This window comes from Rattus norvegicus, chromosome 2 (genome assembly GCF_036323735.1).
Source record: "Rattus norvegicus strain BN/NHsdMcwi chromosome 2, GRCr8, whole genome shotgun sequence".
Classification (NCBI taxonomy): domain Eukaryota; kingdom Metazoa; phylum Chordata; class Mammalia; order Rodentia; family Muridae; genus Rattus; species Rattus norvegicus.
The window spans coordinates 194053125-194076778 of NC_086020.1; the positions used below are offsets into that span (position 1 = coordinate 194053125).

General features: G+C 41.6%; 1 protein-coding gene and 1 pseudogene across 3 annotated transcripts in view; one reads left to right on the forward strand and one right to left on the reverse strand.

Annotated features, from left to right (window-relative positions):
* Window positions 1-2040: 2040 nt before the first annotated feature.
* Window positions 2041-23654, forward strand: part of Ptpn22 (protein tyrosine phosphatase, non-receptor type 22) — a 48045-nt gene continuing 26431 nt past the window's right edge. Inside the window, exons 1-10 of one of the 3 annotated variants that reach the window (XM_063281637.1) lie at window positions 2041-2318; window positions 17726-17834; window positions 18095-18171; window positions 18292-18387; window positions 18801-18839; window positions 20323-20394; window positions 20478-20537; window positions 21153-21295; window positions 21859-21925; window positions 23147-23224. In XM_063281637.1, coding sequence (XP_063137707.1) covers window positions 2232-2318; window positions 17726-17834; window positions 18095-18171; window positions 18292-18387; window positions 18801-18839; window positions 20323-20394; window positions 20478-20537; window positions 21153-21295; window positions 21859-21925; window positions 23147-23224 — 828 coding nt within the window. In that variant the 5' untranslated portion in view covers window positions 2041-2231. The remainder of the gene's footprint in view (window positions 2319-17725; window positions 17835-18094; window positions 18172-18291; window positions 18388-18800; window positions 18840-20322; window positions 20395-20477; window positions 20538-21152; window positions 21296-21858; window positions 21926-23146; window positions 23225-23654) is intronic. The other 2 variants (XM_039102072.2, NM_001106460.1) reach the window with 2 other exon arrangements.
* On the reverse strand, window positions 8746-9219 carry Rpl36a-ps15 (ribosomal protein L36A, pseudogene 15; annotated as a pseudogene).

Below are 23654 nucleotides of genomic sequence, written 5' to 3' on the forward strand. Positions count from 1 at the left end.
ATGAAGCTCACTGGGACTGAAAACTAAAAAGGACATGAAAATGGAGGGCAGGAGAGAGATAGTTGGAAAGAGGAGAGGAGTTAAGTGTGAGGAGGGCCAAGGGAGGACAGGCCGAATGTGTAGAGAGTGTGGTCAGAATGCATTAACTACAATATGAAAATGTCATGTAATCCATTATGTGTGACTAATATATGATAACAGTGTTCCTCTTTCTAGTTTCATCACACACACACACACATACACACACACACACACACACACATTTAAACCTAGATTCCCTGTTTGAGGAACAAAAACATGTAAAACTTGCCTTCCTGAGTCTGGCTTAAATTTCATATTTTTATATAATTTTATTTATAGTTAACTTAGGATTTTTAAAGTATTTTATTTTATTTTTGAGATTGTTTTGGTATGTAGCCCAGATAGGCCTGGAATTTGTAGCAATTCTCCTATCTTAGCCTCCTGAGTGCTAGTGTTACACATATATGCCAGTATGCCCTGAAGAATGTTGTATTCTTTTTAAAAATAAAGTTTCCCCATATTTTGTATGTTTTAAAATAGTCAGATATTGCATTATTTACAGTAGCAATACATTTCCTTTTAATGCTAGATGAGGATAATCTCAGAGATATTGTTTTATTCTCAGGAAATATTGCTAGAGAATTATGGTTAATTTTAATTTATGTGAACCACAATTGAAATTCTTTATGTGGAATATTAACTTCAAGTTGCCTACCAAGGGCTCAATGAAGAGGGTACAGTGCGTTTTGTGTTCAAAATCATGATTTTCTGAAGGGAGTTTGAATAGTGCAATACCAGAAAGGATTGCTAATATCTTAAACAGAGGAAGTTTGTATCCAAACTACACCTTTCCCAGGTTTTTTTTTTTTTTTTTAAACTTGAAACTAATTTTGTAACATATCGTTTGTTCAACTTCCTCATTTGCGGGCATTTTCACACTGAATCAGATCTTGGGTGGGTTGATATGCAACCATTGAGGAGAGGATTTATGCAAACCGAGATGTGGAAGCGCTCTCTGGAACAACCTGCCTTGTCAAGGCACAAATGCCACAAATATGGATGGCTCCCTGAAACGGGGTCTTTTCCAAGACAGGGGCTGTAGGATCAAAATGTCAAAAAGGCTTTCTCTCTTTCTTTCATTCTTCCTCCCCTCTCTTTCCCTCTTCAGTTTCGGAGAGAGAGAGAGAGAGAGAGAGAGAGAGAGAGAGAGATCCCTTTGTTTCCCTGGTATCTCAAACTCCTAGACTCAAGTGCCCCTGCAGCTGAGACAGTCCTGAGTAGCTGGGACTCCAGACTGCACCGCTCTCCTCAATTCTCTCGAGGCAGGCTGGCCTAGAAACTGTAGATTCTCAGCAAGGTAGATTTTAGCTTTAGTTAGTTTTTGTTCCTTCGCTGTTTACTTGCAGTGCGTTCTGGGGGTACTGTGCTAACTGCCTGCCGGGTGCTTCCCATCCTACCGAAAGCAGTGCTCTCTATGTTTACAAAGCTACTGGAGGTCTGAAGAGGTACAGAGACCAACACTTCCCTTAATGGAGGCCAGTACTTACTTCCCCAGACATGGGTGAGACGACCTGTCAGAAGCAGTGGACTTTGCTTCCTCTAAAAGAAAATGTGAGGTTTATAATGGAGGCTCGACAAGTTCTGAAATAAAAATGCCCACTTGATAAGCAAGAGGTCTGCCATGATCATATCTACCAGAGACTTTGGGGATAATCGTCCAGGTAGAAGATAGGTAACTCCAGAGTCTGTCTCCTTTCCAGCAACAAGGCACGGGTGTCACCCAGGCCTTTGCTCACTGGGGGAACGTGGAAGGCCGAACTCCCAGGTTGGAACTGTACTTTCTGCCTCTCCTCTGGGAATCGAAGGAGAGCTGAGAGCTGTCTGAGTGACAGAGTGGAACAGACTCTGAGCTAAGCAGACCACAGTTTGTGTTCTGGTTAGCCTCTTGTTTGTTACATTTGAACAGTAGCCAAGTTTCTTTGTTGAGAAAGGAAGGCGCTAGGGCCCTGCAGGGAGAGGATGGCTTTGTTGTGTGACCACAGAAGCTAGTTTTGTACTAATTTCCTCTAGGGCTTGTGATGAAGTCAGTTAACCACAGCCTCCAGCACGCCCGGCTCATGCAGCAGTGGTGGCTTCTTGGTGGTGTCTTGGCCATGACACATATTTGACATGCCCTCCCTTAACCCACTCACAGACTCTTGCTCTACGGCATGGACCAAAGAGAAATTCTGCAGCAGCTACTGAAAGAGGCCCAGAAAAAGAAAATTAACAGGGAGGAGTTTGCCAATGAATTTCTGGTGAGTTCTGTAATGCTCTTAAGAGCAGTTGGATAAACTGTAACAGTCTGCTGGGATGGAGCTTGCCTAGACTCAGTTGCTGGAGAGACAACATGAACACAGAAGGGAGGAAGGTGAACTAAAGACATAACCTCTCTGGGTTTTGTTGTATCTGTGTGTTCAGGGTTTTCTCCAGGTATGCTGGTGTTAATGCGGGGTTTGCGTGTTCTTTGAGTGTAACAATCCTATAGAAGGTCCAGACAGATATATGAGTATTCATGCTTTCTGAGCATCTGGAGAAAGCATTTGCATTGTGATTTATGCTTCAAATTACTAATTTTAATTGATACTAAAAAGAAAGAGTAACTTTTCATGTTAAGTGTTATTTTTAGCTTCCTGGTAGGATATCGTTGGTATAACAGGCTTTTGAAAAATCACCCAAACTATCCTTTGCCACTTTTCCTCCTTTCCCTTTTGTAACAAGTTGATTATCAGAACGGGCATTTTCCTTTTTTACAGTAACTGGGTTTCTTTAACGTATACTGTCTGGAGAAGTGGACTGGGTAGAGTAGGGAGTAGAGAGGAGTGAGGGACACGGAGAGCAAGGCAGCCTGGGAGCAGGAGGACTTGATTACCCAGAACAATGAATCCACTTGGAGGGAGCCATAGTTGACAGTGCAATGAAGCTGGGTAGGCCATGCTCCGTCCAAGTCAGGCGTGCGGGATAGCATGATGACTGGCATACCAGTCGTGCTTTTGGTTTTTGGGTTTGCTTGTTTTGTTTGTTTGTATCGGTACCTAGCTCTGCCCGGCTTACAAATCACTATGTAGATTAGGTTTGGCCTTGAACTCAAAGATCCTCCTGCCTCTGCCTCAGAATGCTGGGATCAAAGGCATCTACCACACCGGCCTTTTGTGTTTTAAAATGCTTCTAATTGGTATTTCAGAACTATAAGAATGTTAAGCCTTAGCCCTTCAGCCTTGAATTGAGAAAAATGAAGCAAATTGACTTGGCCATCATCCAAATATCAAGTATTTAACATGTTCCCAAATCATCCTAAATCTTTGTTTTCTAGCTTTTAAAAAATAAGGATAATAATTTATGTCCTATCTACCCTCATTTTGGATTGTTGTGATGATTACATATCAATAATTATAATAATTAAATGAGTACTATGGAGACGCCTAGAGACCCATTTACTTGGAAAGCTGAGGTGGGTTAAATCTTGAGTTCAAGGCTAGCCCAGGCAGCTTAGAGGGACTTGTCTCAAAAAAGGGATCATTCCATAATATTTACTGAGCACTTACTGTGTACCAACTTTGTTTCTTCACGCTAAGATACAATAGTAAACAAAATGTCTTTGCTTTCCAGCGCTAACGTTCCAGCACCAGATAAATTAGACGAGATGCTTTCACTGAACAGATAGTGTGATTAGATATCACAGCAGGCTAGTGTATAGTGGTTCAACTTCGATGCTAAAATGTTATGCCAGCTCAACTTGCATAAGGTCATGGTGTCATTAAAATCTTTTCTTTCTGCCACAAGTTCTCAGGTTAGATTAGCCACAGGGTAGAGTTGCCAATGTGTCTGCTTAGATACAAACATGCCTGTTTACTGTATTATTGAGACATTCTTGTGACAATTTATAAGATACAGAGGGGAACGGGAGCTGAGAGGCAGTGCCCGCTTTGTCTTATTTTGATTGTATTTTTCAAAACAGAGCAGACTATATCTCTAATATTTTAACCACTTGTAGATGTCATGATAGTTTCTTACCAAACCGGCAGCTACCTCCTGCCTCTCTTTCTAGCCTTGTCCCACCTTAGTTAATTTCTTAGACAAGGTCTCACTATGTAGTCAGAGCTGGTCTGGAACACACTATGCCGACCAGACTAGCCTTGAACTCAGAGATCCACCTACTGTTGCCTCCTGAGTGCTGAGATTAAAGGGGTACACCACCACGCCAGGCTCCAAAGTGGTTTTTTTAATAACATAAATCCGGTTATATTGGTCTCAGCTTAAAAGAACCTTTTATAGCTTGTATTTTCTAGCTGCTTGTAATTGTGAACTACGATATATATTTAGAAAACTACATGAAATGTGTGAATGAAGTTATAAAGGAACCATTGCCAATGTAGTCACTGCCCAGATTAAAAATAATTGCAGTACTGTCTAACTCCGAGAGATTCCCGACTGTCCCTTCTACAGATGGCTTCTCCACCCACCTCACCCTCACCCCACCCGACTCAAGGGTAAATCACTGTCCTGGTTTTATACTAATCATTTCCTTGCCCTTCTAGTTCCTTATGTTTGAGAACCTTCTTTTGGGGAGGTGATTAAGTGGAACCTCACTGTTCACTGACTCATGTCCTCCAGTGGAAAAAACAAAGAGTTTTACCCTAAAGCCCCACCTAAAGGCTCAACTGAGACACAAGAAAAATAGCTTTCAGAGAGAGGAGCTATTGGCCAGGGAAATGCCGCCATCCCACTGGAAGGTTCCCACTTGACTTCTGCCTCCAGTCTACTTGAAGCCCTTGTGTGTATGAGATTTCAGAATGAATTCTGTGACGTAAGGGCACTGGTAACTGCCTTAGTGGCAATTACCATACAGCATTTACACTTAAATGTAGATTTCCTGTCCTGACTTTTGTTGTTGTTGAGTTTTCATTATGTGGCTCTGGCTGCCCTGGAACTCACTCTGTAGACTAGGCTGGCTTCAAACTCTCAGAAATCTGCCTGCCTCTGCCTCCTATGTGACAGAATTAAAGGCACGTGCCACCAAGCGTACTATGCTCCCTTAAAGACAGATTTGCATTTTGTGTGTATATACGTATTGTTTTGCCTGCATGTGTATAGCATGGAGTTAGTGGAGGCCAGAAGATGGAGCTGGATGCCTTGGAACTGGTGTTGTGAATCACTGGGTGGATGCTGCGAACTGAGTCTAGGACCTCAGCTTTAAGCAGCAAGTGAGCCATCTACTGAACCATCTTTCCAGACCTTTCTTTATTTTTATATTTTTAAATGTGCGTGTGTGTGTGTGTGTGTGTGTGTGTGTGTGTGTTCACACACATGTAGGTGCCACAGCGAGAGTGTGAAAGTCAGAGAACACCTTGGGAGATTGAGTTCCCTTCAGAATGTTCTAAATTACACTTATGCATCTGTTTAGTCAGTAGGGGGTAAGGTATGTATGCCATGGCTCATGCATGGAGGTCAGAGGACATATATCAGTGCCTGACTAGCACACTCGAGGCCCCGAACTCAACTCTCTAGCACCGCACACTCACAAAAAAGAAAGCCACACAGCTCACAGTCATAGAACTAAAAGTTCAAACAATACACCAGCTAGTATCACAACCCCTGCCCTTGTTACTTGTCGCCTCCTGCCTCTATTTGATCAACTGGCCTTAATGCTTTAAACTTTTGGAAAAAATTTAAAATATAACATAGAAACAACAAATGCTTTAAACGTAGACATCAACTTCATAAATAGTAATAAAGCAGGCTTATGTACCCCTAGATCAAGAAATAGGATTGTTGGGCTATAGATGGTGCTCACATGGTTGGTCCATTGACTGCATATCACACAGGAGGCCCTGGATTAATCCACAGAACAGGCTTGGTGGTACAAATCTGCGTTCCCAGCACTCAGCAGGATCAGGGGTTCAAGCTTATTCTCAGCCTGGTGTTCATGAGATGCCTGGACGGACACACACACACACACACACACACACACACACACACACACACACACACACATGCTGCACAGACAGCCCCTGGGTATTCTTCCTAATAATAATGCCCTGACCTCCACCCCACCCCTCTCCCCAAAAGACAGAAGTCAACACTATCTGTATACCTTTTGGTTTTTCTGCATTGCTTTGCTTATTATACTAAACAATAGCTTTAAAACCTGTTTTTTTTAACTACATGCAGATGAAATTGTGTCGTGTTTTGTGTCTGATTTGAAAAGCTATTCGATTTTGTTGCATGCAGTTGGATCTCATGTTTTTTTCTAGTCGTTGTTGTGAATTCTGTCAAAGTTCCATAGATGTGATTTTTTTCTTTTTTATAATTAGATATATTTCTTTATTTACATTTCTTTTTTTCAGCCCCCTAACCACTCCCCCTCCCCTTCTATATAGGTATTCCCTTCCTCATCCACCCTCCATTACTGCCCCCCCAAACAATCTCCTACACTGGGGGCCTAACCTTGGCAGGACCAAGGGCTTCCCCTTCCACTGGTGCCCCAACAAGGCTATTCACTACTACATATGCAGTTGGAGCCCTGGGTCCTTCCATGTGTAGTCTTTGGGTGGTGGTTTAGTCCCTGGAAGCTCTGGTTGGTTGGCATTGCTGTTCTTATGGGGTTGCAGGCCCCTTCAGTTCCTTCAATCCCTCCTCTAATTCCTCCAACGGGGTTCCTGTTCTCAGTTCAGTGATTTGCTGCTAGCATTGACCTCTCTATTTGACATGCTCTGGCTGTGTCTCTCAAGAAAGATCTATCTCTGGTTCCTGTCGGCCTGCACTTCTTAGCTTCATCCATCTTATCTAGTTTTGGTGGCGGTATATATATGGGCCCCAAGTGGGGCAGGTTCTTCAGTCTCTGCTCCCATAGATGTGATTCTTTTTGTGATCATAGAGTATTGTTACTGGCTGTTCTAATTAGCTTTCCTGTCTCTATAATAAAACTGACCAAAGCAACTTGGGGAGGAAAGGGTTTACCTAGACTGAGCTTCCATGTCACAGCCGTCATTCAGGGAAGGCGGGTCAGGAATTCAAGGCAGGAACTGAGTCAGAGGCCAGGGAAGACACTGTTACTTTCTTGCTCTTATGGTGTACTCACGACCACCTGCTCAGGTGTGGCATTATCCATAATGCACTGGGACCTTTGCCAACAATCATTAATCAAGAAAATGCCTTTCAGATTTGCCTACAGACCAATCTGATGAGGTGGTTTCTCAGTTAAGATCTCCTCTTCCCAGATGATTTTAGCTTGTATTAAGTTGACAAAAACTAACCAACCCAGCTGGCAACACCTATTTTGAATCACCACAGCAGTATTTAGCCTTGCTGGCCTCAAAGTGTAGTTTCATTGTGACTTTTAGCCTAGTTTGCCCTCCTTCCTTTCCCTTTTCTTCCTCCTTCCTTCTTTCCTTCTTTCCTCATTTCTTTTCTTTTGTTAATTTTGAGACAGGATATCACAAGTTGCCCAGGGAGACCTTGCAAGCCTCCTGTCTCAGCTCCCCAAGTAACTAGATCTTAGGCTTGTGCATCCTGGTCTAGCTGTGAATCTATCTTTGTTACACAGATTGTCAAATCCAGGGCCTTGCCGTTGCTAGGCAAAGGTTCTACTACTCAAGTACTCAGCTACACCCACAGTCTAGTCATTCTTTGTACATTCCAAGCTTTTGGCAAATGTATTAACTTTTATTTTACAGTCGATATACTTAAAGTAGGGTTTCTTTTAGTTAAAAAACAATCCCTAAAACTGTTGAATATATTATTTAAACAAGAGAAAGTGAACTTTGTTTCTTGGAGGTATTTTTATAGAAAATATGAATATTCAGTTACTAAATATGAAGACATATTTATTAAATATGAAGGATCCATTGAGCTCTAATAGTAGAAACCCATTCCTAATGGCTGGATTCAAGTGCTAATGTATCTAGAAGTGTGCTGACATTGTCATAGCCTCTGTAGATTTTATCTATCATAGACTCCAGGAAACTCTTGGTTCTGTATGTATTTACAATAATGATACTAAGGAAATGGTTATGAGCACAGCACCCCCTGCATAGCAAGAACATAAACATTTGTTGAGTTGAAACAGCTCCTGAGAACCAATGAGCCTTTATGGAAGTAAATGTTGTATTTATTAAGGGGCAGGTTTTTTTACTACTGACACCACCAGAAGAAACATATTTACCTCTGAAGCTGATTCCTCCTGACTTCACCCCTGGCCTTTTGCTCGGGACTCATCTATCCTCAGTTACTCTCAGGATGGTTTTGACACATTCTTGCCATTTCCTTGTCTTTTCATACTTGATTTAAATTTCTTGATTTAATTACTGCAATTGGGCTGTTGCCTACTAGCTTCTCCCTTAACCAGTGCTGTGGAACACCCTTGCCTGTCTTGTTAAAGATGACCGTGTGTCTACTCAGGGCCAACCTCTTTGACCATCCCTACTGTTAGTAGTCCTGTCCACTAGCTGTAGAGGTCTAAACTCCTGATTCAATTCCTTTGCACTCATGCTTTCTTGGTCTTGTCGGAAGCTTAGTAAACCATCTGCACTCACAAGGTAACAAGAAGCAACCTTATAGAGCTCCAGAGAAAGTCAAACTGTGGTTCATTCTCCCCTTAGTAGTATATCTTCTATTTATTAGCTTCTCTCTTTTGGGGGGGGGGATGAAAGGTCAAGATTTTATTGTCTTCATAACAAAATCAGCTTAGAACTGGATCACTTGGCCCTTTCTCGTCACCTCCCAGTTCAAAATGCTTGCATCTCTTAACAGCCAGCATCCTCTTAGATCTGCAGTTGGGCTCAACGCACTCCAGTCTCAGCACAATCTTCTTTGTAGTTTTAACCTTTTGGCCAAAAATGGGCTTAGTCTGCCCGCTGTAGCCACTTTGTTTCCTGTCATAACACCGCTTTCCCTGGGCATACAAAGAATCCTTGCCCTTCTTGTACTGCGTCACCTTGTGGGGCCGGTGCTTCCCACATTTCTTGCAGAATGTCCCATGGGTCATAGGAATGTTCACCATGTTTGCAGGAGTGCTATCAGCTCAGAAAGATGTTTATTAGCTTCTCAAAGTGGGGCTCACATAACTGAACTGAGTTATGAAGACTTCGGCAAGCATAGGATTCTGAATGCCAAACAGCCACAATTTGATTCAAATTAAGTACACACTAGTGTTGCCTGGTGCCACTTTTCCTGCAGCCTTGATTTGGAACACACACACACACACACACACACACACACACACACACACACACACATGCTCAGTTTGCACTCAGCCTGCCAGTGAGCCATAAACACCAACAAACACTGCGGGAAACTCTTCTGCTTGGATTTAAGTATTAACAAATCAATTGTATCTTATTTGTACGTACATTTCATTTGAGTGTACATTTTTTATTTATTTTTTTGTTTTTTCAAGACAGAGTATCTGTGTAGCTCTGGCTATCCTGGAACTCACTCTGTAGACCAGGCTGGCCTTAATCTCAGATATCCACCTGCCTCTGGAGTGCTTGGACTAAAGGTGTGTGCCACCATCCCTGGCTACCTTTTTTTTCATTGTATACATATAGTTTTGTGTTCTTAGAAACATGGTGGTTTAATTATGGAAAACGACGACTTAGTATTTTCTAGCATTACTCAACACAAGTGTCAGATTAGTCTACCTTTGCATTGTACATCATGTTAGAATGTTTGATTTCAAAAATTGAGGTCGGAGTTGCTGATTGAGATTCATTGAAACTATTCATGAAATTAATTTTGATTTGACATTAGGATAGAATTTTCAAAAATTTTGATACAACCTTGAACATACTTCTGCCATTTTTATACTACATATTTATGTGAAGTGGTTTTCAGAGAGCTGCCAATTATAAAATCTTGCTCAATTCTGAAGACAATGAAGATGCTTTATGTCCTGCAGTATCAAATATTCAGCCAAACTTTAAATGTGTGTGTGTGTGTGTGTGTGTGTGTGTGTGTGTGTGTGTGGTGTGGTGTATGTGTGTGGGTGGTGTGTTTGTGTGTGGTGTGTGTGGTGTGGTATGTTTGTGTGTGTGTGGTGTGGTATGTTTGTGTGTGTGTGTGTGTGTGGTGTGGTATGTTTGTGTGTGTGAGTGTGTTTGTGTGTGTGTGTGTATGTGTGAGTGTGTGTGTGTGGTGTGTTTGTGTACAGGGTGTTTTGAGCATGTGGAGATGAAGGAAGTTGGTTCTCTCCTTTTGCTATGAAGGTCCCAGGAGTCACACTCAGGTTGTCACAGTTGGTAGTAGGTGCCTTTACCCACTGAGCTACCTTGCTGGCTCCAAGATCTAATTCTTAAGGTAAAAATAAGCAAGTACATCCAGTCCATTAGAATGCTAATGCTTGCTTTCACTCTTTTTTTTTTTTTCTTTTTCTTTTTTTCGGAACTGGGGACCGAACCCAGGGCCTCTCTACCACTGAGCTAAATCCCCAACCCCTCTTTCACTCTTAATGTTAAGATTCATTTTGCTTCCTGAGGAGCACCATGGTCGTTGGCAAGAACAGATCCTCACAAAAGGCATTGAAAAGGGGGAGCCAAGAAGAACATGGTCCATTTCCTAAGAATTATTGGCATGATGCAGCAGTATCAACTATATTCAACAGTGGGAACTTGGAAAACACTAATCACAGGGACCCAAGGACCCAAATTTATATCTGATGGCCTCAGGGGTCCTATGTTGGAAGTGAGTCTTGCTGATCTGCAGAATACAGAATCTACATTTAGAAAATTCAGGCTAAGGATATTCAGGGGAAAAACTATCTAGCTTCTTACTCAAGACAGAATGTGACATATGGTATGGAAAAAAAAAAAAAAAGGCAGATCATGCCAAAGGCTCATGCCAACAGCCAGACAACCAATAACCAACAATTCATCTGTTCTGTGTTGGTTCTTTTGGTTTGGTTTGGTTTTGGTTTTCAGTCTTTATTTTTTTCCAGACAAGGTTTCTCTGTGTTGCCTTGGATCTCCTGGAACTAACTGTAGACCAGGCTAGACTCAAACTCAGAGACCCTCTTGCCTCCGCCTCCTGAGTGCTGGGATTAAAGACATGCACCACCACTTGGCTCTGTGTTGGTTTTATTAAAAATTAACAATATGCAAGATCTATCATATTTTGCACCAGCAGGTCTGACTGACCCAAAAGGAGATGAAGGAAATCATGACCTGGGAAGTACAGATAAACTACTTGAAAGAAGTGGTTATTATGGTGATTTCAGACAGTAAGAAAGCTTGCCAATATGTCTTTTTTATGATGGTCTTGCTAGAAAAGTGAAATTGCAGGGGCCTGAGTCTGAACGCTCTTGGAGCTCTGTGCTGTGTAGCAGCTCAGAAAGGCGCCCGGGCGCAGAGCAAGTGTGTGGATATGAACCACCAATCAGGAAGCTGCTCAAAATTCAGATCTTTTTCTTTACAAAATACACCATGTTTTATTATTATTCTCATACTTTTCAACTATTAAAGGACAAAACTAAAAGTATATAAATAATTTAAAGGAGCTATTTATTTTATATACACATAAAACAACACTTATTTTAAGAAATATTACACAAGTCAGCCTTTTAGGTCCTACTAGAAAATATCCTTTCCCCTTAAACTAGAGGTGATCTATATCCTGAATTTTATGGTTGTCACATTTTAAATTTCATTGTAGTTTTACCACTAGTGAAGACTTTTTTTTTAAAAAAAAATGCCTAACTATAAGATTTAGATTTTTAAGTGATAAATAAAAGGGACTAATTATGAAAAAATAAATAGCAAGACTATATATCAGTGTTTCTCAACTAGTGGGTCATGACCCCTTTTGGGACCTTTTCACAGGGGTCACCAAAGACCATTGGAAAACACAGATATTTATGTCATGACTCATAACAGGAGCAGCATAACAGTTACAAAGTAGCCATGAAAATAATTGTATTGTTGGGGGCCCACAGCACGAGGTATTAAGGGCCACAGCATCAGGGAGGTTGAGAACTACTGGTATAAATTAATGAATTTAAAAATGAAATTGCAGGGGTTGGGGATTTAGCTCAGTAGTAGAGCGCTTGCCTAGCAAGCGCAAGGCCCTGGGTTCGGTCCCCAGCTCCAAAAAAAAAAAGAAAAAAAAATGAAATTGCAGTTGTTGTCAGTGTCTTTTCTTTATGCCTGTATATCTCTAACCACGCTAAAATCTCGCAAGCGAAAAGGAGCTGTGGGTGGAAGGAGTTCAGCGTGTTCTGTTTTGCACTGCAGCATCCTGTTTTACACCACAGACACTACAGTTTTGTGATTGCTGTTTTACTTTCTTCATTCCCTTTAGGAAGGGACTTAATTTATTAACTAGTATTTGAGAAAGACGTGCATAGGACTTAGTCTTAACTCGTTGACTCTGTGAGTGAGGTCTCCATTCTGTTCTCATTTCTTGACAGCGAATGGACTCGAGGCCCAAGACAAAAGGAACTCACTGTTAGCTGAGCACACACAGTCCAGTGTATCGCACTTCCTACCCTGTGTCAGGGGCCATAGGCTGATGGCTCCCTCACCTTATTCTCCCAGATGCTCTTCTCTCAGTTTCTCTTGACGCCTCATCAAGGGATTAACAGCCCCTGCCTCGTGTCTGGCAGAGAAATACTTTGACCCTCTGACCTATTCATCATCCCAAACCTCGATCCGGCCCTTAGCAGTCCTGCTTATACCCACACCGTTTGCTTCTTCCTTTAGCATTCCCTTGCTTCTGTTGTAGTTTATCAGCGTTTTGGCCCTGTTATGTTCTCTGCTAGGGCCTGGGAGCTTCAGCGTTAGCAGGAAGAGAAGAAGACTTAAAAGGACGATTTAAAGGTGGTCTGACCACAGATAGACGTCAGGGGAAAAAATTAAAGTCTTTCACACTTCCTAAGTTAACAGCTCTGTAGGTATTTCCTGTGACATGTTGAGCCAGGTAGCTTCCTCTGTCATCAGTCAGATGACTCCAGGAGCAGCAGAAGAAAAAGCCATTCTGAAGGTCACAGTGCAGACCAAACAAGCATCCCATTACTAACGGACATAATCTTCACCTGTGGCACCTTGCCCCAAGAGTGCCTCTCAAAAACCCAAGCCAACAAACCCCAAGGCTTTGCCTACAACGTTCTCCTCCAGAAGCATTCTGCGAGCAGAGCCAAGTTCAGGAAAACGAATAAAGTTAGTATCACAGAGAGGAGGTACTGACTCTGGAAACTTCTAGAAAGAATTGTTTGGGGACACTTTTCAGAAACCATAAAATCTAGAGCAGCAGAAAAGCCAATAAGGAGGATAAAAAGCAGAGAGAAATGAGAAATGGGTGAAGCTCCAGGGGAAGCACTTTTGAAAATTGTAAAATTATATTTAATGGGGGCAGGAACAGGTAGGTGTGTGGAGGTGAGAGGATAACTTTTGGTGTCACTTCTCTCCTTCAGTCACACAGATCCCAGAGACTAACTTCAACTATCAGTCTCGGCCGGTACCTTTGCCTGTTAATCCATCTCACTAAAGCACCAGAAGTAGTTCATGGTGTTCCAGGTGTCTGTGTCATTTCTTAATTAAATTCCCAAGCTAGTCCATTAGCATAGCCACCTTAGTGTAAAAATACACCGTTTAGCATCTCCTGTCAAGTCCAGCTCCGAAATCAAAGGAATTCAAACCGCGATGTACAACCAGGATTCAAGAACTTCCCGTGTTCCTGGGTCAGGATCCAGCAGGTTTCCTGTGTCTTATCAAACCCAGAAATAAAAAAAGAATAGTTAGTTACTAGAGGAATACATACTGGTACTCAGGGAGCCTCAAAGAAACAAGCACAGACTGGCTGCTATAATTCAAATCCCTGTCTATAAAGATATACTGAGCTGTTGTAGTAACTTCATGTTACTCTATTTGGAAGATATTAGTTTAATTAAATTCTATATATTTAATAGTGGTGTTCTGAATTTTTAGCTATGCTCTCCACTTTCTCCCCATCTCATTGAAGGCTGACTTCGTCACCAAATTCCCTGATCCACTTTTTAATAACAGGGTCTCTCTGTGTAGCTCTGGCTGGCTCAGAACTGAGCGTGTGGACCCAGCGGGCCTTCAACTCAGGGAGAATCACCTGTTTTGCCTCCTGAGTGCTTCAGTTAAAAGGTGTGGGTCACGATACCTGACCTTCTGAGCCAATTCTGAAGCCTCATGATACATCTGGATAATTTGTTGGATCAAAATTTCCTATTATCACGGCACCTCTTTTCTGCCTCTCTCCTCTCTGTGCCATTGATTTTATTGCTGGGGGTAGAGTCTGTGTAGCAGTGGCTGACCTGAAACTCTCTATGTAGACTAGTCTGGCCCTGAACTCAGCAATCTCCTGCTTCTGCCTCCTCCTGAGGGCTGGGATACACCGGTCATATCTCTGAGTTCCCCTTTCCTCATTCATTTTAGAACCACTTCTATTACTGCCTCAGGCAAACTCCTGCGCAAAGCTGTATGTCCTCATCACTGATGTAGAAGTATTGTATGAAGCACATACACTGCTGAGTAACAGTAGTAACAGCCCTCTTGATTTTTGGTTGTTATTGCTCTCATTTGAGATAAGTTCCTTCTTATTATTCACTCTGTGGGTCAAAAGTAGATCATAGCCACGCTCTGAAAGGCAAAAGCAGCGCCAAGGACACTAACACTTATGAATAGCCAAAGGAACACCCTAGTTTTAAAGATGTCATGTTACCCATGATGTCACCAGTTGGTGAGAACTTGAAAGAATCTAGAAGCCATCTTTAGAGATTTCATTGGAAAGCACTGGGAAATTCAGGAAAGCGAACTTGATTCTAGCTCAAGAGATCCTTACCTGCAGAGTTTGGAATTTATTTTCCAAGTAGTAAAAATGATTTATTGAAGTTTCTTTAAGCAGCACTGGAAAGATGAACAAAGCATAGATTGAGTTAATTGACATAATTAGACCCAATAAATGTGAATGAATGAAGAATGATTTGAAGATGAGAAGTCATAGGAGTTGAAGCTTGAAGGGAAAGTCTAAACTAAACTTAGTGTGTCTAGAGGGTTTTCTGTCACTGTGATGACACATTATAGATTTGAAGGAGGAAAGAGTTGTTTTGACTCACAGTTCCGCTCCATAGTTGCTTGGCCCCATTGCTGTAGGCCCGTGGAGAGGCAGACATCACAAGAGTGAGGGTATAGTGACACACAGCTACTTACCTCATGGATCCCCAGAGACAAAGAGACACAAACCATTAGAAAGGGGATAGGAACAAGATAAATCTTTCCAGGACATGTCACTGTGGCTTATTGCGTTGTTAGGACCCTCCTTTCAACAGTACAATCGTATTCTGAACCCGTCTAGGGCTTAATCCGCTGGTTAGATCAAAGCCTTCAGAATCTATCTAATCACTTCCTCAAAGCTGAGCGGCTGCCCAGCGAGACTTTAACACCGGAGCCTTTTAGAGGGGGACACACCATATCCCAACCATAGCAGGGAGAAAAGCTGATGCAAGACTGCGCAGGAAGAAACAACTGAACTCGCTAAATGTATCCGGGGTGGGAACTGTGGGCAGGGAGGAACCTAAAGTGCTTGTTCACCAGGGTGTGGGGTGGGATTGCTCCGAATGGAGATAGTTCCATTGGCCTTTACCAGTGGGAAAATGATGCGTTTAGCCTCAGATGTATCGAGTGTGAGGCTGCGATAAGATATTGAAATGAAAATATCTAGGACCTGGTTGGTAATTTGGAACTGAAATCTTAGTATAGAAACTTGAGATGTATCCAAATGATGCTGAAAATATAATAAAATTTTGGCAAATTAATCAGCAAATACTATACACCCTCTATCATTTGAGTGTTGGGTATTTCTTTGTTAGTGGGGGGGGGGAAGGGTTTACTCAGTTTACATTTCCACATCATAGTCCATCACTGAGAAAAGTCAGGACAGAAACTCAAGCAGGGCCAGAACCTGGAGGCAGGAGCTGGTGCAGAGGCCATGGAGGGGTGCTGTTGACTGGCTCAGCTCGTGACTTCCTCAGTCTGTTTTTTTATAGAACCCAGGACCAACAAGCCCAGGGGTGGCTCCACCCACATTTGCTGGGCCCTCCCCATCAATCACTAATCAATAATAAATGCCCTACAGCAATCTTATGGAGGCATTTTCTCAATCGAGGCTCCCTCCTTTCAGTCGACTCTAACTTGTGTGTCAAGTTGACATAAAACTAGCTAGCATAATGAAACAAAGAAAGTGTAGAAACTAGAAAATATACACCAATAGGGGCCAAGGGAAGAACAGATTTCAAAACAAAAGTTAAAGAGAATGGAGACCTGGCGATGTTGAGTGATTTATCCCTAGAAGGCAACTAATACTCTTCCTGGGATGATTCTTCATTAAATAGTGGGGAAATAATGCAGATCATCTTAATTCAGTAAACATTGCATTCATCGTCAGAGGTACTGGTTAGGTCTCACAAAATTCAGCTCTAGTGCATGTATCTGTTTGTCTTCTTTTAATTACGAAGGAGATGAAATTTTGGACTACATTAATTCCAGACAAGTAGCCAAAGAGAAATTACCATAGCATTTCTGACCTCGCATTTAGGTCTATAAATGGGAATAACTTTAAGGAACAATTAAGGATTCTTGTCCAATAACATTAAGACAGCCCCTGCCCATCTCAGATCATATTCTATCTAAAGAATATGATTCTGTTTAGATTATTGCCTGCTGGAATGGAACGGTGGGCTTAAGGTTTGAGTCAAAAATGCTTTGGAACTGAAATCTCTGAGATTTTTTTTGACAGTTATAAACAGAGTCTGTCTAACTTAAGCTCCATTTCTACTTAGAAAACAAATGATCTGAAGTAAAACAAAAGATGAATGGAATTTAGTAATTTTCCTGTTGACATTGACTAGACCGTATAAGAAAGTAAGTCATACTCTGGTGTCTATTCCCTGGGTGGAGCACATAGCTCACTTTTAGACATCATTTGGTTTCTTGAATATTTAGCAGTTTCAGATGTAGGCTTTTTTTTACTGTGATTCAGCTGCAGTGTGAGCTTCACTTCTCCAAAGTCACTGAACTGTGTCATCATTGTTTCCTGTCCTGGAAGCAGTTAGCTCCGGAGGGCACTGCAAGGGTTGAGGTGGAATGTGTGAAAAACGAATGGCTTCTAGCTCCTTCCATGTGTGCACGTGTGCCTCTCCCTGTATGTGGTGCGCATGTGTATTTGGTTGTGCACACAAATTTATGGAGGCCATAGGGCAACCTCGGATGTCTTTCCTCAAGAGTCATCTACCTTGTTTTGTGATCGGGGGCTTGCCAATTAGGCTAAGCTGGCTGGCCTATCAGGAATCCACCTGCCTCTAGCTCCCAGCACTGGCATTGCAAGTTTGAGCCACTACACCTGGCTTGCATTCAATCATTCATTCATTCATTCATTCATCCATTCATTCGTTTATTTATTTATGTCTTTGAGGGTCTTTCTATGTTTCTCTGCCTGGCACAGAACTCACTATGTAGACCAGACTGGCTCAGACTTGTAAAGAGTCTGCCTATGTCTGCCAAATGCATGTGCCACTATTCCTAGCCCACACGTGGCTTTTATGTGGGTTCTGGGAATCAAACTTAGGTGCTCCTGCTTTCAAGTGAACTATTTTTTCCCCAAATCTCTTACCTGTTTCTTTGGAAAAATTATTCTTGGAATTGTATTACAGAAGCTGAAAAGGCAATCTACCAAGTACAAGGCAGACAAAATATATCCTACAACCGTGGCTCAGAGGCCCAAGAATATCAAGAAAAACAGATACAAGGATATTTTGCCCTGTAAGTTCCATTTCCTCCTGAAAACTTGTACTTCCTCCCAATTTTACCTCTTCTCTTCCACTTCTTAACCAAGTACTTGTTCTTAATCTTGGGATACTGCACTGACAAATTAATTTTACTATTTATGATCATAAAAAAATTCATTCATTAGATTACTTGTTCACATATCAAAAACTTGTAACAGTCACTTTTCCTGAGACCCGACTCACCCCTCTATGTAAGACTTCTCAGTCACACCATCTCTTTCTCTCGTGTTCTAGATGATCACAGCCTGGTAGAGCTGTCTCTGTTAACGTCCGATGAGGACTCCAGTTACATCAATGCCAGCTTTATTAAGGTAGACTGAGGGAATAAACGACCCTGTGTTCTCCTGAGCACCTGAAATGGGGATGGGGAGGAGACTAGGGAGAATAGAATGCTGTCTGCAGGCACCTCAGGTGATGTCTCTTCCCTTTAGGGTGTCTATGGGCCCAGGGCTTATATTGCCACTCAGGGTCCTTTATCTACAACTCTCCTGGACTTCTGGAGGATGATCTGGGAATACCGTGTCTTGGTGAGTGTGTAATTGCTTCTGTCACTTCAGTAGAGAAGATGGGATGCCAGGGAGAAGCTGAGCAGGTTTCCCAGCTGTTTAAAAGCAGCTCTTTTCTGTGGAATTGATGAAATTTCAGAGCGTAGGTATCTTTTATCAATTTTACAATGAACTCTTGTTCACGTGAATGAGATCTGGCACCGTGACAGGCTCTCTTGGTTGCAAGAATTGAGCTAACTAGAGACCAGGGAAGCGGGGACAAAAGAAGGAAGAGTAAGAGCGGTTTGGTTTTTAAGTCCTTGGGGTTCCTTCTTTGGTTAAAAAGGCAAAGCCAGCAGGGAAACAATGCTAAATGCTTTCTGGCTCTGGGACCCATGCAGGGTTGTCCTCTCCAGCTCCGCACACACACTTACGTTTCTGTGTCCTGCCTCCAGGTCATCGTCATGGCATGTATGGAGTTCGAAATGGGAAAGGTGAGTTGCTGCCTAGTTCTGGTTGACCTAAAGAAAAAGGGGAAAAAAGGGTGGTGTCCCTGCGGGAGACAGAGGGCATTTTTGTGACAGAATTTTGCTTATGTGTATCTCTCTGGAAAAAACCATACCATACCACATGATCCACAAGAGGTTTCATGTCTGAGAATCCCTTTTATCCATTTTTCCTCATAGCGCCTGTTAAAGAAAGGAAGGGAGAAAAGAGTACCATTTCCTTTCTGATAATCAGATGCTGGGCTACACTACCACATGTAGCTGAGTCTCTGCATGGTGAAAGGAGTCAATAGTTTTATTTTAATTAGTTAAACTGCATTGCTGTTTTAAAAATGAACCTTCACTTCAGTTATTGAAAACTTTCTTTTGGGATGGAGAGATGGCTCAGTGGTTAAGAGCACTGACTGTTCTTCCAGAGGTCCTGAGTTCAAATCCCAGCAACCACATGGTGGCTCACAACCATCTGTAATGATGTCCTCTTCTGAAGATAGCTACAGTGTATTTATATATAATAAATAAATAAATCTTTTAAAAAAGAGAAAACTTTATTTTGGGGTATGTGAAATTTTTCCAAATATTAACTTGATTTACTATAAATAAAAATGTTTCCTGTGAAAATTTAGTATTCTACTTAAGGTGTGTTATATATATATATACACATATATATATACATATATATATAATATACATAGGATTTTAATTTTTATTAAAATAACCGGGCAAGCAAATATGTACTATTATTGTACACTGGATCATATGTTAACTATTTTGGCATATTGGGCTAAAATAAATTTCACCTGTATTCATTTTTAAATGTGATATTTAAACCTAAACATGTGACTGCATTGCTGTTTTAATCTAGTGCTGCTATTCCAGGTTGGGAATTCTAATCACAATCGAGGGAATCTGGCACTTAGCTGGTGCGGCTGTTTTAGTCAACGATTTCAATTTTCTTTCTTTTCTTCCCCTCCTTCCCCTCTTCTTCCTCCTCTTCCTCCTCCTCCTCCTCCTTTTCCTCTTCCTCCTCCTCCTCCTCTTCCTCCTTCTCCTCTTCTTCCTCCTCTTCCTCTTCTTCTTCCTCCTCTTCCTCTTCCTCCCCCCTCCTCCTCTTCCTCTTCCTCCCCCTCCTCCTCTTCCTCTTCCTCCCCTCCTTCTCTTCCTCTTCCTCTCCTCCTCTTCCTCCTCTTCCTCCTCCTCCTCCTCCTTCTTCTGAGATGTTGAAAATAGGTCAACAATGGCTGTCTACTTTTTCAGGCTCTAGGAAGTCTGTAATTCAGACATCCTTTAATGTCTGTCTTTTATCCTTTGGAGATTCCCTATCATGTTGTTGGAGCTGAAGTCCGAGGTGGTTAGCTGTGCCTAGCCTAAGATGAAGAACACAGAGCTGCTCTGAATGAGGGAGTGGGTTTCATTTTGTAGGAGGGATTAAACTATATGGTGGGAAACCATTACCTTCTCTTTTATGCAACAGAAAAAGTGTGAGCGTTATTGGGCTGAGCCAGGAGAAACACAGCTGCAATTTGGCCCCTTTTCTATATCCTGTGTGAGTATGATGTGTTTCTATTATGGCTAAGCTTTTTAGAAAGCATGCCTTTGAAATTGCTAATAATTTAATTTTCTCCTTAGGAAACTGAGAAAAAGAAATCTGATTATAAAATCAGGACTCTGAAAGCCAAGTTCAATAGTGTAAGTATAGAGCAGGAATAATAAACCAAAGAGATGAGAGAGACGGGTAACTCTGTGTGTGTGTGTGTGTGTGTGAGAGAGAGAGAGAGAGAGAGAGAGAGAGAGAGAGCGACTCAGGCTAGGCATGGGGCCATGGGGGGCGCAGGGCCCTTGATGTCTTGAGTAGGTCTTCATACTCATAATAGACTCTGCCCCTAATCTGTTTCACACTGTGGCACATAAAAATTGATATTGGTAATATGAATAGAGGTTATATGAACAGTGGTTAGACTCTAAGGACCAACTTGATGCCTTAGACTCTCTCTACTCTGACTTGCAAAAAGGCAAGGGGATTCAATATATCAACATGTCTGAGACCTACTTGGGACACTCTAATTTGAGGGAGATTTGGTTGGCTATGGCCATGTCTATCTCCTTTTGTGTGGGTGGGGTTGTTAGGGATAAGAAAATGGAAAACATCCTCATATTTCATAAGGCTTGAGAGCTATATAGAGGACAGGAGAAAAAAATTAAAAAGGTTATAGGTAGTGCTTAGTCAGATTATTATTTTGGGAGAATGAGGTAGAATCCTAACCTCAAGTTCTTCTCTTATTCTCGTTAATTTTTTTAAAATAGGAAACTCGAATTGTTTACCAGTTTCATTATAAGAATTGGCCGGACCATGATGTGCCTTCCTCTATAGACCCTATCCTTCAGCTCATCTGGGATATGCGGTGTTACCAAGAAGACGACTGCGTTCCTCTATGCATTCATTGCAGGTAAGGTGCAGGGAATGAGCCTTTACCAAGAACAAAACAACCACCGCAACAGCAAAAACAGAAAACAGTAGAGGCTCTGGCTGAGAGGCAATTCAAAGAGAAAGTCAAGAGTTGAAACAATCTATTATAAATCCAACTGGTACATTAAATTAATACCTTTACATTGTTATTGTGTGTTTGTGTGCACATATGTGCACCCATGTGCATGCGTCACAGCTTACATGTGGGGATGTAAACAAACTTTGGGGAGGTTGTCTCCTTCCACATGTGGGTTCTGGAGCTTGAACTGGGATCTTCAGGTAAAGGCACCATGAGTTATTACTCGCTGAGACATTTGCTGGCCCGAAACTTTCTCTTAAGTTACTTATGAGCATTCGTTCTGGAAACTCTGCTGAGAGGCTGCCAATACCTGTCTAAGGTCCACCGTGGCATGACAGAACAGGTTCTAGGATGTGGTAGGATAGGAAGTTTCATTTTCTTTCTCTTCAAATCTGCTATGGGATTTCCAACCATTGTCCGTTATCTCTGTCAGCAAATACACATGCTGTGATCTCCCATTTCAGTGCCGGCTGCGGAAGGACGGGGGTCATTTGTGCTGTTGATTATACATGGATGTTGCTGAAAGATGGGGTGAGTTTCCCAGCAAGCACTTCCTATTTTCTTACTGCCTGTATCAGGGTTGCAGAATTCCACTTTTCGGAACATCTTCACAACTCATTTTCTCTTATGAAGTGAGTCACTTGTAAATCTACCCTGTCATATAATTGGGTTAGTTCCTCACTTGTTCTTAAAGTGTGGTCCCCGGGAGAGCAGGAGAAAGGGGACAGAGCAGGAGCAAAAAAGCAAGAGAGAGAGGAGTTTTTATGTCTATTAGGAAATGAGAAATTTAAAATATGGGCTTTTAATTTTCTAAATTATTTTATTTTATAAAACCTCAGATAACATCTATTAAGCCTGGTCCGACATTTGATCACCCCATGTAAAATCGTTCTGAATTACACCAATCAGCCTTTTCTAAGACAACACCAGCTTCTAAATCAGTGGTTCTCAACCTGTGGGACCTGTCTGGGGGTCCAGTGACCCTTACATGGGGGTCATCTAAAACCACAAGAAAGCCCAAATATTACAATGCTAACCACAAAATTACAGTTTTGAAGTAGCAATGAAAATTATTTTATGGTTGGAGTCACTACAACATGAGGAACTGTATTAAAGGGTCACAGCATTAGGAAGGTTGAGAACCACTGCTCTAAATCACGGTGAAAATTATAAGTAACTGTATTCATCTTCAAAATGCATTCTTGGGGCCAGAGATTAAGAGGTTAAGATCACTTGCTGCCCTTGCAGACATTTGGTTCCCAGTACCCACATATCAGTTTACAATCATCAATAACTCCGGGAAAGGGCGTCCAATGTCCTCTTCTATCCTTTGTGGGTATAGACACTAAAGTGGTGCATATATATGCAAACATTCATACACATAAAATAAAACATATTTTGCAGTGCATTCTTGGGGCTAGGAATATAGTTCAGTTGGTAGAATGGTTGGATAACAAGGCACCAAGCTTTACATTGGATCTGTCTATGTAAATCTGGAAAATGGGTACAGTGGCAGATGCCTGTAATCCTTGCATTTGGAAAATGGAGGAAGTTGAAAGTCATCCTTGACTACATAGCAAGTTTAAGGCTACCTTGGTCTATGTGAACTGCTGTCAGAAAGAAAGTACAGAGAGGGAGGGAAGGAGGGAGTGAGGAAAACATTCTTTAGTAGAAGAGGAGGTAGGAATATAAGACTATGAGAAAGTGATTTGTTAGCAAAAAGATAAAAAAAATTTCTCTTTGGCTTGGCAGATAATTCCTAAGAACTTCAGTGTTTTTAATTTGATTCAGGAAATGCGAACACAGAGGCCTTCGCTAGTTCAAACTCAGGTACAGACTGTGGGGAACGGATGAAAGTGAGTGTCTGAGTCTTGCTGTGTGTCTGTGTTTATGGTGAGATATCCACAAGCTGCTGGATATACATGAGTAAGACTAATTTACTATGTGTTTTTCTCTAACTCTGAATATCCCAGTGTTTTTCCTGTAGCCCTTGTCCTGGGTCAGATTATTTTCATCCCTCATAGTTTACTGTCTATAATACTATTTCTTGCTTACAAAGGAAATTGAAAAAAATCCAATGAATTTGACTCATTTGAAAGAACTAACTAATGTCATAAGTTAACTTGAAATTTTGTAGTTATGAATCCTTCTCTGAAGCCAGAGAAAATCAGTGATGTGTCATTTCTACTTCAAGAGGTGATTTAATTCCCGTTAGGAAGTAGGGAAAACTGAAGTCAGAACAATCATATGCCTTGTATGG